This window comes from Lemur catta, chromosome 14 (assembly GCF_020740605.2).
Source record: "Lemur catta isolate mLemCat1 chromosome 14, mLemCat1.pri, whole genome shotgun sequence".
In the NCBI taxonomy this organism is placed as follows: domain Eukaryota; kingdom Metazoa; phylum Chordata; class Mammalia; order Primates; family Lemuridae; genus Lemur; species Lemur catta.
Window position 1 is genome coordinate 20,620,938 of NC_059141.1, and position 14,549 is coordinate 20,635,486.

At 41.4% G+C, this 14,549-nt stretch overlaps 1 protein-coding gene across 1 annotated transcript in view; it reads right to left on the reverse strand.

Moving 5' to 3' along the window:
- Positions 1-14,549, reverse strand: part of CFAP58 (cilia and flagella associated protein 58) — an 84,800-nt gene that overhangs the window by 1,359 nt on the left and 68,892 nt on the right. The window contains exons 16-17 of the mRNA XM_045567859.1: positions 5,755-5,874; positions 3,348-3,481 (exon numbers count right to left, since the gene is read on the reverse strand). Of these exons, the coding sequence (XP_045423815.1) occupies positions 3,348-3,481; positions 5,755-5,874 (254 nt within the window). The remainder of the gene's footprint in view (positions 1-3,347; positions 3,482-5,754; positions 5,875-14,549) is intronic.

Consider the following 14,549-nt stretch of genomic DNA (forward strand, 5'->3'; position numbering starts at 1 on the left):
CAACCCCTGAGCTGTCAACTGATACTAGTCCATGGCCTGTTAGGAACTGGGCCTCATAGCAGGAGGTGAGCATCAGGGGAGTGAGCGAACCTTCATCTACATCACCCGTATCTACAGCAGCTCCCCATCACTGGCATCACCACCTGGGCTCCACCTCCTGGCAGATCAGTTGCAGCATTAGATTCTCACAGGAGGGCAAACCCTGCTGTAAGTGCACATGCAAGGGATCTAGGTTGCACACTCCTTATGAGAATCTAATGCCTGATGATCTGAGGTGGGGCTGAGGTGGTGATGCTAGCACTGAGGAGTGGCTGCAAATACAGATTATCATCAGCAGAGAGGTTTGACTGCACAATAAATGTAATGTGCTTGAATCATCCTAAAACCATTCCAACCCCTGGTCTGTAGAAAAATTGTCTTCTGTGAAAATTGGTCTCTGGTGCCAAAAAGGTTGGGGACCACTGTTATAGAAAACATCTATGGAATCCCTGTTAATAAAAGTTAAGCAAACTGCTAAGACCAAAACCAATTAGACTGGACAACGATGAATGATTTACCTTAGGGGAATGAATTTTGCCTTTTGGAAAAAAATCTGACTGGTACTGCAGGCTCTAGACCAGTCTGGTGATTCAGGGGCAGTCAGGGGTAGGTGGGGGTGCAGGTCAGGATCAGGGTGTGAGGAGAAGGGTGTTTGAGAGAAACAAAAGAAAGTAAACATGTAAAAATGATATGAGTTGCTATTTGATAAAGGGGATGTATGGGGAGAACATCCACAGAGATTATTCTAAATTATTGCACTTGGAAAGAACCTGTAGAGGATTGGTTAATCAACCCAGCTGTCTCTTAGCAGCATTGATTTCATTATTGTAAAAAACTGTCCTCCATAAGCAGGACAAAATCCTTAGCCTTGAGTGGATCCAGCAAAGAGGACTCCTTCCTGCACTTTGGCAACTTGACTGGTGTCAGAGGCAGCAGTGCCCCCACTCCCCAGCCTCCGCCCTCTCTTGCCTTAAATAACCTGAATTTTCCTTTGTGAAGGAGCTTAAGCTTAATGCTTCTGGCTTGGTCTAAGCTGACTAATGGGAATACTGTCTCCGTTATATTATCTTTTTAGTGTATTTATAGACCGTTATAATGACTCCCTCAGCCTGCTTCCTTCTAGTCAAAACTTCTCAGCACTTTTGTTCCTGCCTCTGCATATTTTTCTTCAGCACTTTAGTCTGTCTTGCTGTTCTCCTACGAACTCCTCTCTCTGTCTACCCATTTGTGGATCCCCAAGGAGACGGACCCACCAGTGAAACCCAACCAGAGTGGCTATAAGTAATGAGCACGTGAAGACAGGACGAGGACAGGCAAAGGCAAAGATTCTAGAGCAGCCGCATCCAACAGAACTGTCCGCGGTGCTGAAGAGCTCTAGATCCAGCCACAAGCCATGTGTGGCTATGAAGGTAGCTAGTGAAACTGAGGAACTGCATATTTAATTTCATTTCATCATAAATTCATTTAAATTTAAATAGCCACAAGTGGCCCATGGCTGGGGCAGCACAGTGCCGGTGGATGGGCCATGGAGCTGAGCTGAGCTGAGCCACCGAGGGGCAGCCCATCGTGCTCTGTGTCCAGCAAACCATGGGGGCCGGGGACCAGTGGGCAGTGAGGGCAAAGACTTGGCCAAACCCCAGGGCCAAGGCCAAAAAGTTCATCGGCTCTGGAGAGACAATTAACTGCTTAGCCAAGCAAGCTGTTTGTAACTGTGTAAACTCAACCACTGGTCTCAAAGTGGAGAACGTGAACTCTAAAACATGAAAGAGATGATTCATTGAGGGTAGAAAGAAGATACTAGAGATTCTATTTATACTTCTGTCTTGAAAAATTAAAAATTATGCTTTACTAATAGTTACAAACTGTCAATGTTATCTGCATGTAATTTATAAATTTAAATATATTGGAGGGTAAATCTAAAATTCCTCTACAATAAAAATTTTATTTTAAAAATATGCATACTTCTGGGGGGAGGCTGCAAGTTCAAAAATGTTTTACTGATGAGGGTGTGCAACCCAAAAGCTTGAAGACCACTGAGCCAGACATCTGCCTCATGTGGAAACCAGCCATGTGGACATTTTATGAGCACAACCTTATATCCTAAACAAAATCTATAGTGTTTCCACTCCAACATTTGTTTAATTCATACCGTTAATGTTAGTGGTTCTCAAACTTCAGTGTGCATGAAAGTCACCTGAGGAGCTTGTTAAGTTGCAGATTTCTGAGCCCATCCAGAGTTTACTGAATCCGAATATCTGGAAATGGGGCCTGGGAACCTGCATGCTTAGTAAATCTCACTAGATCTACACATTAAGACAGACTCACCTAAATTATAGCAGTATTTTACTCTACCAAGGAACTGGCATCTAAACCTGGGATGGGGGAGTATTCTGATTTACAAGAAGGGCATATTTTTACTGGCAAATGAATTCACATCCAGTTACTTTATATAGCTGTTTGCCACTAACGAATCATAGGCAAATGCACTCAAACCATATTTCACCCTGTCCCTGAAATGGCCATGTGGATAAATACCAAACGTGACTTTCAACCCATAACGTGAGAACGTGAGTCACTACAGAATTAACTGGATGATTTTGGCAATGCCATGCAGCCAAACCAGTTACAAACCTGCTCATTCATCTGGCCCCACTCTCACCCTGGGATCAGGCCAATGACACCAACAATGTGAAGAGAACATTTACTTTTCAACATGTAGGCATCCCTGAACCCCAAAACGTTAACCTCACATCTGCATTATCATCTTCTAGCCGAGTAATAGCTCACATGGACACAGTAGGTGCTGAAGTCAGTTACTAAACATAAAAGATGGTTCAGAGATAGTTTATCTAAAACATAGGTGAATTACAGCAGTAGAGCTACATTTTTAGAAAGAACACCTTTTCTACGCTCCACCCTCTTAGCAAAATTTAAATGTGAACATGCTTGTGACTGTACAAGGCTGATTTTGAACCTCATTTGCAAACACAGTTTCGGCATGATTATCTCCAAACCATGAGAACAGTGTGGAGGGAAAATCACATTATATTTCCTCTGCTCCAGGTTAGACCCACCGATGAGCAGGTATTACTGGGTCCCTGTGAGGGTACTAGGGAGGGGCCTCAGTAGCAAAAGAGACACTGTTCTTGCTCTAATACAAACCCAGTTAGTGACCTGCAGAATGTCATTTGCTCATCATGTGACTTAGTTTACCCCAGTGAAATTTGCAACTCTGTGACTGTTGACCAAATATTTCTTATGAGCAGATAGTAGGCACAACAAAATTAGAACATTTGACCCATTCTTACTTCTGAATTTGTTCTTTACGTTTCTGAGCAAGGTATTTCTTCTTTAAATTCAGCAGTTCATTGGTAAGTTTCTCAATCTCATACTTGTATTCTTGACTCTGTGATTCATACATATTCAATTCCGAAGACAAAACCTAACATGGCAAATAAAGTAGCATTAACAAAAGAGAGATAATATCCTCTTCTGAAAAAAAAAAAAAATCTTTTAATCTGCTACCGTTTACCTCAGTGAGCGAGAGGTACAAAACAATGCCCAGGTTTAACAATTAATCTTTGTGCTTCCACCAGGTCAAGGTCCACAGCTGGGTAAAAACCTGGCTGAGGGCTGCAGACACATAATCAAGTGACAGATAAAACATCGTTCCCCTGCTTAACATGGAGAACTATCCGGCAATGTTCAAACAGGCTCGCAGATGAATGGTGCAATGTGCTTCAAGGAGTATGGTGAATAGAGACAGAAAAACTCTCAGACGCACAGTCTAAAATTGCTTTAAAGCCTTTAAAAAATATATATTCAAGAAAAACCTCACTAGGGAATGTGATTCATCTGAGGATGATGGTAAAAATTACTCTGAAATCATCCTGCCACCCCTGCTAAGCATTCAATTTATGTGTTTTCCAAGGTGGCTGTTCTGCTAAATGCCGATCACCTCTTTGTTGTGTTCTCTGGGACTATTCACAGGTTCTCCCTTTGTCCCAGCACTGGGACACTTACCTCTAAGAAGCAGGGAGTGAAACACGTGCTCAGAGTCTAATGCATATAAGGGGCTGTCAAAAGAAGTTATCAGCCTCTCTCCATGGCTGTGTTCAGTAGACGCCACTGGTCTCAGGCTGGACAGTAACAGTGGGAGGTCACCCGTCTGAGAGGACACAGAGCGTGCCAAAGCTAGGGTGTGCTCCCCAGCGAGACCAAAAGGAGGAAAAGAAGGCTACTGTTCCAAGGGGCGTATGATACATTACATTTATTTTTTCTTCTTGCTCCCTATTTTAAAGATTTGCACAAAAGGGAGATCTTCATGTTTCTAGTGTTCATCTGCTTCTGAACCCATTCCCCTTAATGAAATGATTCTGAGAAACTGAATCTGCCCCTGCTATCATGAGCTAAGGCATGTGATTTTCAAGTTAGAAGAAAACCTGTCTCAATAGTTAAACTCTTAGAAACAAAGACCCTGTTTCTAAACATGAGTGTGTAATTTCCTAAGAGTCCAGATAATGAGGACGAACTGGCAGACATGCTCAATACCACCTATCTCTGAACCTCTTCCACGAGGTGTCACCTCTGATTCCGAGCAAAAAAACCTGGATTTCTTGAGATAAAGGGTTAAAGTAACAAAAGGCTCCTTGTGAGCTGTGTCAGGCAATCTGGAGCTTAGTGTGGGTAAGACAGACAGGTGCTGTTCTAAGCTACAACTACCCCTGAGAAATCAAGAAAATAATTTTTTATTTTGTTTGAAATATTCAGTGGTTTAAAGGAACAAAAATAAAAGATTATGCCTTATGCAAACTATGTCTAAGGGTACTCATGTGAAATGGACATTCAGAGTGACAAGTTGCAAGTTAATGCTCTAATTAGACTTGTGTCTCATCTGCCCTTTTTAAGTAAAAGGATGCAATCTTACAATGTCCTATTTTCAAAAGGGCTACTGCCATCCTAGCAGGGTGGCATCTCTCTTACCCCGGGCAGAAAGGCAGCGATCATTACGCTCCTTGGGCAGGTAAGTGCCAGAATGCAGCTGGCACATGCTTCATCCCGAGGATGTGTGTGGAAAACTTTCCCCGACACGCCAAGAATATCTAAGTACTTGCTTAGGAGGTAAAGCTCAAAATATAGTGTGAACACAATTTTTTAAGAAAACTTTAAAAAGGCACATACAGAAGTAAAACACTCTGTCTCCCCGACTGAGGTTCCCATGTGACTTAAAAGGGAATTATTCTAACAAAACTCTGGCCTGATTTTATTTCCCTTTCATGGCTGCTTCTTTGACAGGTGGTTATGAAGCGAGGCCCTCGGGGCTGGGCAGTGGCCGGAGCTCCGACGGGGCGGAATAGCAGCAACCTGCCGGGCACAGTGGTCTGCCTCAGTTGGGCAATGGTGTTAAACTGTTTCCTCTGCTCCCCGTCACCCTGCAAGCCCTCTAAGTCACCCATGCGAGCCCTGTCCCCACATTTCCTTTCATTGCCATGAGCCTCTCCCCAAGCCCGTCCTCTCTGGCCCAGCTGCCTCCCTGGAGGTGGAGAGTGATGGTGTCAGCTCCCCTAGAACTTCCTCAGCCCTGAGAAAGCTGAGCTCGGGGAAGGGTGGCATCTGGGAGACTGGCTCCTCGTGCCGAGGCTGTGGACTTGTCCAGGCGTGTCCCCCAGAGCGTGGCTGCCCTTGGAGCAGGAAAGAGCCGAGGCGACCCCTCACCTTAAGCTGCTTGGTCTTCTCCCGCAGCGTGTGGCGGTAGATCTGCAGCTGTTCCGCAGCCTCGGGCCCAGGCTGCCGGGCCAAGATGTGCTTCAGCTCCACGTAGAGTTTCTCCTTTCCCTGGGGGAGAGCACGCCCGTGAGCAGACGGAAACAGCCCGTGAGAACAAGGAAAGTGCCTTGGACAGCACGTGGCCGGGGTCATTTGGGAGTGGCCCACGCTACTGCACAGCTCTGGAATGACCACACTCGCTCGCAGATCCGCCCAGGCATGCGTCAGACCACCGCCCACCACGGGCCTAGGATGGGCCCAGCATTTAGATGCAAACAATAAGACAGTGAGTGAGAGAAAGTCCCTCTCTACCTGCACATATGGTCCACGACTGTGAGACAAGGGCAGTGACGGGAGATCGTCACACAGTATTGTCACCAGTGAAAGCAGGGAGAGACTAACTCCGGTTCAAGGAGTTGGGGGAGGTGTCAGAAAGACACCATTCGAATTGCCCCTGCAAGAATGAGTAGGAGTCTCCCCCCAAGCAGAGGGAGAGAAAAGCTTGTTAGGCCAAGGTTCAGGGATGGGAAGGGAGCGGCAAGTGCAGCGGTAACTGTGACATCACACGGGATCTGGTTTGGGGCCACATTCTTCGGGCAGTTGGGGGCCAGGGATGAGCCACGCCCGGGTTTGTCTTTGGAGGAATAACTCCAGGAGCAAAGCAGAGTACCAAACAAGGGGCCTGCCCGGCACCAGTACGAGCAGAAGATGGAGAGAGCACCTTGGGGTGGAAGGTGGGCAGAGGTGAAGACAGCTCCAGGTGGAACCAGTGGGATTTGGTGAACAGTCAGACCAGTGAGGAAGGAAGAGGGAGGAGCTGAGATGACTCCAAAGCATCTAAGGTGGGTAGCTGGGGTGGGATTGAGACTACTGGGGACAGGGGAGGCTAGAAGAGGAGCAGGTGTCGGGGAACAGATATGTGACTGCAGATCCGTGCGTGAGGCCACATGGAGCTTGAGGCCTTGGGGAATGTCTAGGAGTTGACAATCTGGGCCCAGAGTTGAGAAGCAAAGGGCAAGTCAGAACAACTAGATCTACAGGGAACAAGAACACAGGGGCAGCTAAGGAAGAAAGACCAGAGAAAAAGAATGAGGGAGAGCAATGCAACGTCCCCAAAGCCAAGAAAAGGCAGGCGTTTAAAAAGGGAGGAATGACCTGAGCGGTGAGTGACATCAAATGAGGCAAAGGGAAGAAAGAGGAGAAGGACTGTAGACAGCCTTTGGGGTGAGTCATTAGGACGTCACCACTGACCTTAGTCAGAAAGGTTACAGAGACATTTGGGAATCGAAAGTCACACAGGTTGAAGAACAAATCAGAAGAAAATAAAGAAAATGAACCTGTTAAGCAGTATGTTGGCATGGGTAGAAAAGAGATCTGGAAATGGTTTGAGGGAATAGGTAAAAATCCAGGAAAACTAGGAGATGCGGATCTGTAGACCTAAAAGAAAGGATTTCCTAGGAACCCAAAGCAAAGCATAATTCTGTAACTTAAACACTAAACAATTTAGAATTCCCACTTGTATCTTAGAGTTTAATTGCTTGTAACATGTTTCAGATCCTTGAACCAGAGATATTACACATGAGCAAAGATTTATTTCCAAAGCATCTCAATTCTAGAATCCCATACCCGTAAACTGCAATAATTTGAACAAACATTGATAAAGACTAGTGTGTCTACCCATTAGTCTCTGTACATATGTATTTCCTTAAAGTAATTATGTTAAAGGAAAAATATGATAAGTACAAGCCTTCTCATTAAAGAAAACATCCAGTCAAATGGAAACTAATTTTTACCTAGTTAAGTGTTCTTAGCATGGTCATCAAATAATCTGCTTTTGCCAGAGAACATAAAAGTCATTTAAAAAATAGGTGAAAGAAAATTCATTAACTAGTCATTGTTACCATTTGTTTTAGTTTTTCTTTTTCCCTGGCCAAATTAATAGCAACTTTATTACAAATAACACAGCTTTACTTACAGAAGAGGGTATGCAACTTAAACATTAGTTGGATGGAATAAGCTTCCGGAAAACAAAAACCACATAAAAATAATACTCATCATGTGAGAAATAATTCCAGAAATGACAAGGAAACTCCAAAGCCTGCGCTAAAGAAGAAAAGTTGAACAAATAGAATTACAAAGTGGTGATTTTCCCTTGCTGTACAACACCTGTCACACCTTACAATATAATCTTCACAGTAAATGGATGTAGCAAGCAAAGAGAAAGATATCAGGAGGTGAGTTTATTTTCTATAGCCACTTAACGCCTGCTCTGTTGGAAAAATAACACTTCTGACAAGGCTTCAAGATTCAATTTGGAGAGGGTAATAAATACGTGGAGAAGCCCATGAAACTGTTTTGTCCATTTCTTTCAGCTCATCTTTTTCTATACCAGAGTACTGATAGACTTGAAAAGTAAAGAACCCCACAATGATGAAGAGGGAAAAAAATCTGCTCTGGTCTATAATAATGTCTTAAACTGAAAAGACCATCTTACTCCAAGAATCTTGAAATGTTTTCACAGGTGTAATTCTTTTCAATTACTCTTGGTAGATCGGGAGGCTAGAGACATAGAGAAGAAAGTCTGGAAGAAGCAAATACTGTTACCTCACCACACAGGTGAGAATCCCAAGATCAACAGGAATTAATGGTGTCTCCAAACTCCCTCGAAAAGTCAAAAATCTTGTTATGGTATACCCAAGAATCACTTTTCCTGTGCAAAACTTCCTCTGGGGCTTAAAGACATGTTATCACCTTGGAAAAATCTGGATCGGGTAGAGCTACAAAATTCCCAAAGACTACGTGATCACGTCAATAGAAGAATCAAGCCAGTAGACGGAATCAGGTTCAAAGCCAGGTTAGAGGGTATTACAGGTAAGAGCATGACTCCTCTCCTCCAGCTGCTCACCTACACCACCTGAATGAGCCCTGCCCATGTCCTCCAGCGGGAAGTACAGTCTGCGGACACAGAGTGAACGATGTCATTTAACCTGTCTTCTTCTATCACTTCCAGTTTTTGTTTCAAGTCTGTAACATTCATTAAATTGGATTTATTCTAATAAATAAATGAGCATTTAATAAATAAATCTAATAAATAAATAACTGAGCATTCAAATAAATAAATAAGCAACCAAATAATGAGCCTCATGAGTATGGAGGAAAATGAAGAAACTGAATGCGTTACCGTTAAAACTGTCTGAGTATTCAAAGTCAAAAAGTTCTGAGACTGAGATAACCCAGGACAAGTGATGCCCATGTGTTCATGGTGGGTGGAAGAAATGCCAAATGAAATTTTGGGGGCTAAGACAATGGAATGCATGGAGAGCAGGGCCAAAGGGGGTGAGGAGTAGTGGTTGGAATGGATCGCCAGGCTTCAACACACATTCATGTTGGTCTGTGCTCACAGTGGAAAACCTGACTGATACAGCCAAAGTGAAGTCTGGTCAACATTAACATTCTAGCCGTGTGCATCATACAGATTTGTATTTTAGAAGAACGTGCTAGTAATTTAGATAAATATGAAGTGTTTGATTGATTGAAGGTCTTAAGTACAATTGTCTTCCAATTTATTTCCCTCCTAACCCTCTACAAGGGCCAACCAAGCTCTTCAAACATTGTGCAATGGTGTGTATAATAGCCCCATTTAGAGACAAAGCGTGCAATTCTATTATAAAGAGAATCTATCTTATGCAACAGAGACTCATTAGCTGTCCGATGTATATTGTCTCCATAAGCCAGCAGTGGCAGAACCAGCTGCCTTATAATACATGTCCTGTCCTTCTTCATTAAGCCACATCCATTTCTCTTTAAACCTAGTCAATTAATTTGTTACTTGGTTAGAAACACCATATGTCAATGAAACATCATAAGAAAATCATAAAGAGTTTATTATTTCCCGACCAACAAAAGATTGCATCTTCTGGTTGGCATTTCTTTATACATTTAGAGTTTGTTCACAATGCACATCAATATTACTTTGTAGTATGCCTCACTGTTTAAATTATTTTATGAACAGCTATACTGGAACAAAGCTAGACTGTTAATACCAAGAGACCAGCTTTGTCTTTGGCCGAGCATGTCTTGAGAGCACTAACAATACTATGTCCATCCTTGAAATGGTACTCTCTTCCTAGACATCCTATTCTCTCGGTTAGACAGACTGTCAGAAATGATTATGGATTCTTTTGCTGCAAGTGTCTCTGCCAAGTTATGATGGGTAACACAATCAGCACCTGAGTATAGTGGTAAGAAATTAATTACAGTATTAGCTTCAAATAATGTTGTCATTATATGGTGACAGTCTGTAACTCCATATTGGAAACTCCAACTACATTCTGAACAGTCTATGCAAATAAGAGTCAGTGCTATTCCGGGTACAATTCAGAGGAAGAAATTGAGCTGCTTACAGAACTCCTTTCCCCACCAAGCTACAATTTCATAATCACTGGCTGTTTATATTCTCTGTCTTTTGCTTTGCATCTCCAGCTGAAAACGGAAGGTAGTTCCCATTCGATGTGCACCTTAGGACCCCTTCTTCCTCAGCTCATCTACTCGAAGCGATAACTGACTGAGAGGAACTAATTTATTCTGTTTTCATCTGAATCTGTGTTTGGCAAATGCCAGTGCATTGATTCTGCTCACCCTGGAGCCATCAATTTGCTTGGGCGAGAGTTGGAATAATCGCCTCACTCTGTGAACAAGCTGACTCATGTGAAACTGGCAGCTTTCTTCCAGACCAAAGACTTATATTTGTAGACACTTATCTACACCCACCAGGGCAAGAGCCACCACTCAGATGCTTACGTATCAGGAGCTCCAAGAAAAGAGATATCATTCTGCCTTCACTCTAGCTTCGCCCAGTGGGTTCAAGATAAGGTTGATTTTTTTTAAATCTCGTAACTGCACTTCTGAGAGAACCTACTTCACAGAACACAGAAAAAAATCTCTTTTTCAAAATGTCAACAGGCATCATCTGTGTTGCCATCTACAGTATTTTATCTTTGCGAATCAATACTTTCTCTCCAATCAAACTATGAGCCTTTAAGGCCAGAACCACGATGGATCTCTTTATATACCTCATACCTACTGTTGTGCTCTATTCATTCTATGTGCTCAATAATTTTGTTGATTGCAATTATATTATCAGCAAACTATACCCATTGTATTTTAGTCATATTCATCAATAGAGGTACAGATGTATTTGTGTTGAGAACTTTTGCTTGAATTAGACCATTCAGTAAGTAACATCTTCCAGTTAGTAGAACTTGCATAATTCACCTTACTGAGCTGGTGCTCAGCATTTCATTACTTTGAGCTATATTCTTTCATTGTGTATATTGTGTATAACTCAGGAAATCACTTGACATGCAACTTTGATCTCTTAGTTAAATGTTTATAGAGGTTTTCTGATAGTTGAAGCAGTTTCAAGTATTTCTTTTAATGCCTAAGACTTGTAAATGTATACAAATTAATTGGCTGTGAAAACATTACTTGCATGTGCACGTTACATACCTGTACATACGAATATGAAAATGCAAGCATAGCTCTTAAACCACATTGCTCAACTAAATAATGTGTTGACTTTTTAAACAGCCTCCTTAAACACAGAAATCCTAATTGCACACATAACTCCTTTCCAGAATAAAAACAAAAGCAATACATTTTTGCCTCTTAGCTTAGCTTTCAGTCCTTTTTCCATCCCCCCACCTCCATCCATAATTCTTAACAAAAGACTAAAGCCACATTTAAAATTCTAAGCAAAATTGCTTCCTTCTGTGTATAAACGCAACTCCAGAACACTGCCTAATTTATCTGGAAATGCCTGTTTTCATTAGTAGGAAAATAAATTAGAAACTCTGTAAACATTACATTTCTATCTAGCTTTAGAAAAGGAAAAAATAATAGCTAATACCTTGGGGCTTTCTTGTTTATTGGCTTTATAACGAAGATGTCAGCTAAACTCAACTCTGGACCCATCTTGTTTATGATGTCATGAAGTGGTAAAGCCCCCTGGAGAGGATGGGAGATGCTGGAGTTGGGAATGAAACACAATTACACAGCCGAGTTCCTTATGCGCAGAGAACTAGCTGGTTACACAGTGGTTCTTGGCTTCGGATGCAGATGAGTAAGTATTTTATGAGGCATATGAGAAATTTGCATGCACTAACCTTCACCATTTTTGTAACAATAGGAAAAATGCTTCTGGCTCTTTCTGATATAAGCAACACAAATTTTCTTGAGAGATCTTTTTGAAAGGGATTTTATTTCCAAAATGTAAATATATATATGTGAAATTTGGTACAAAGTGTATATGATTCTCTAGACTAGCCTGAGCTTTGTTACCAAGGCTGTTTGCTTGTTTTACCTTTGCATCTTACCTAGCAACTTAACGTATGTGAGGAATTTGCACATATTCGATCATGATAGTGTGGACTTCTCTTAAAGCCATTAATGGAACAGGTCCAGAGAAATTCAACTCGACTAAGTATTAATCTAGCAACAACTCTATGCACATGATCATGCCAGGTTCATATAAAGATAAGTAAGGTCCAAAACTTCAAGGAGCTTACTATCCAGTTCAGGAAAAACAAATAACTAAGTCATTATGAAACAAGACAAAGTAAGGTACTAGGAGAAGTGTGCAGTGTATGGGTAGGTTCAAAAAAAAATTAGAGAGGGTATCCATTTGGTGGGCCATGGAAAGGAAAATATTTCAGGTGGATCTTGGTAGGAGAAGCAGTAGAAGTAATAATATTTGTATTCATGGATCTGAAAAAGTCTTCACTATCAAAGGACAAATTTAATAGATAATGCCACTTGAAGTTAATCCATTTAAAATGATATTCATCGTCTATATAATGACTGAGTTTCTAAAATTTATCTGAACACCATGGGGAAATTTGTTTGGGGGAATGTGATAGTTATTGATGTGTATCGGTTAAAATGATGACAGACATAGCTCATCATTTCCCAGAAACTTTTTTGGTTACAGTTTCTAATATTTTCCCTCCTCTTTTTTGGTTTTTTGGGTCATAAAGGTTTGGATTGGAGAGGGCTCACTAGATCCCAATCCTTGGGGCAGGATCATTGGATTCAAATCATAACATGGATAGGATAGAGAGGATGAATTATAAAGATTTATGGATGCATACTGAGAACATAGGAGTGGATTCCTGCTCCAATCAAACAGAGTTCACGTGGATTTTTTTTTTTAATGCAACTTAACTGGCTATTCCAAAAGTTTTTTTTTCTATTCTTGGTGAATGGAGCCCTTCAAATGCACAATGGAATTGTGTTTTGCATTTTGTGGCAAAAGAAACAAAGCAAGGGCCTATAGATATGTGCTGGGGCAACCTCCTTGGGAAGGGACAACATGAGTAAATGGTAAATATTTAAAAGGGGAAAAAGAGGAGTTGTTTAAAGTAATAAATCAGTGAGTCACTTCTAAGTCTAAAGAAAACAAAATTGGAGTTGAAGAATAAGTAAGTATACAATTGGCTATTGACATTTTTCTTTGAAAATATAAGCATTTTCTTAAAACATAAAATAAAAGGGTGTCCAATCTGCATAACGAGTAATAAAGAGTTTCTTTTCTTTTCTTTTTTTTGAGACAGAGTCTCACTCTGTCACCTGGGCTAGATTGCCATGGTGTCAGCCTAGCTCACAGCAACCTCAAACTCCTGGGCTCAAGCCATCCTCCTGCCTCAGCCTCCCAAGTGGCTGGGACTACAGGTGGGAGCCACCATGTCCAGCTAATTTTTCCTATTTTTAGTAGAGACCGGGTCTCGCTCTTGCTCAGGCTGGTCTTGAACTCCTGACCTCAAGCGATCCTCCCACCTCGGCTTCCCAGAGTGCTAGGATTACAGGTGTGAGCCACTGCACACAGCCAATAAAAAGTTTCAATTAGATTTTTTCCTTGAAAAATTGATCTAAAACTCACAAAAAGTCCTTTTCTCTTATAATTAACAAAATTTACATTTTAATTATGATATACTACTTATTGGAATAAACAAATAATTAACCTCAAGTAAAATGATTGTGGTTTTGGACATAACTGATAACAGTATATTATAGTACAATTTGACTTCCTTCATACATCTGACTTCTGCAGTACAACATTTTCTTAATTTTTTATTATGTAACAATCTTACAAAAGAATATATATAACATCTATAAAGTATAATAATAAAATAAATACTCGTGATGAACCCATCACCCAACTTATGAAATAGAACGGTATCAATATGTGTACCCACGCTTCACCCTATCCCTGCGCCTACACACCCGCCACCTTCATCCAAGGTAAGCATCATTCTGAATCCTTTTATCATCATTGCCTTGATTTTTTTATGTAGTTTTATCATATAGCTGTTACTTAGTTTTCCTTTGCTTTGAGCTTTATAAAAATATATCCAAGCATATGTAGTGTTCTTTGAGTTGCTTGTTGTTTTCAACATCATGGTTCTAAGATTTATTGAACCATAAATCTTATGGTTATTGTGTGTTTCTGTGCATGTAGTTGATCTGATATTCCACTGGGTAAGAATTCCTCAGTTTACCCATTCTACTGTCGGTGGGTATTTGGGTTGTTTCTGAGGTTTTGTTTTGCTGAGCAATGTTGCTGTGAACATTCTTGTGCGTGTTCCCTCCAAAGTGCTCATGGAAATCCCCACTGATCTGCATTCTTGCCATTGCTTGGTATTGTCGGGCATTCCTAAGCAAAGGACCCAGCAGTTAAGCCACACCCA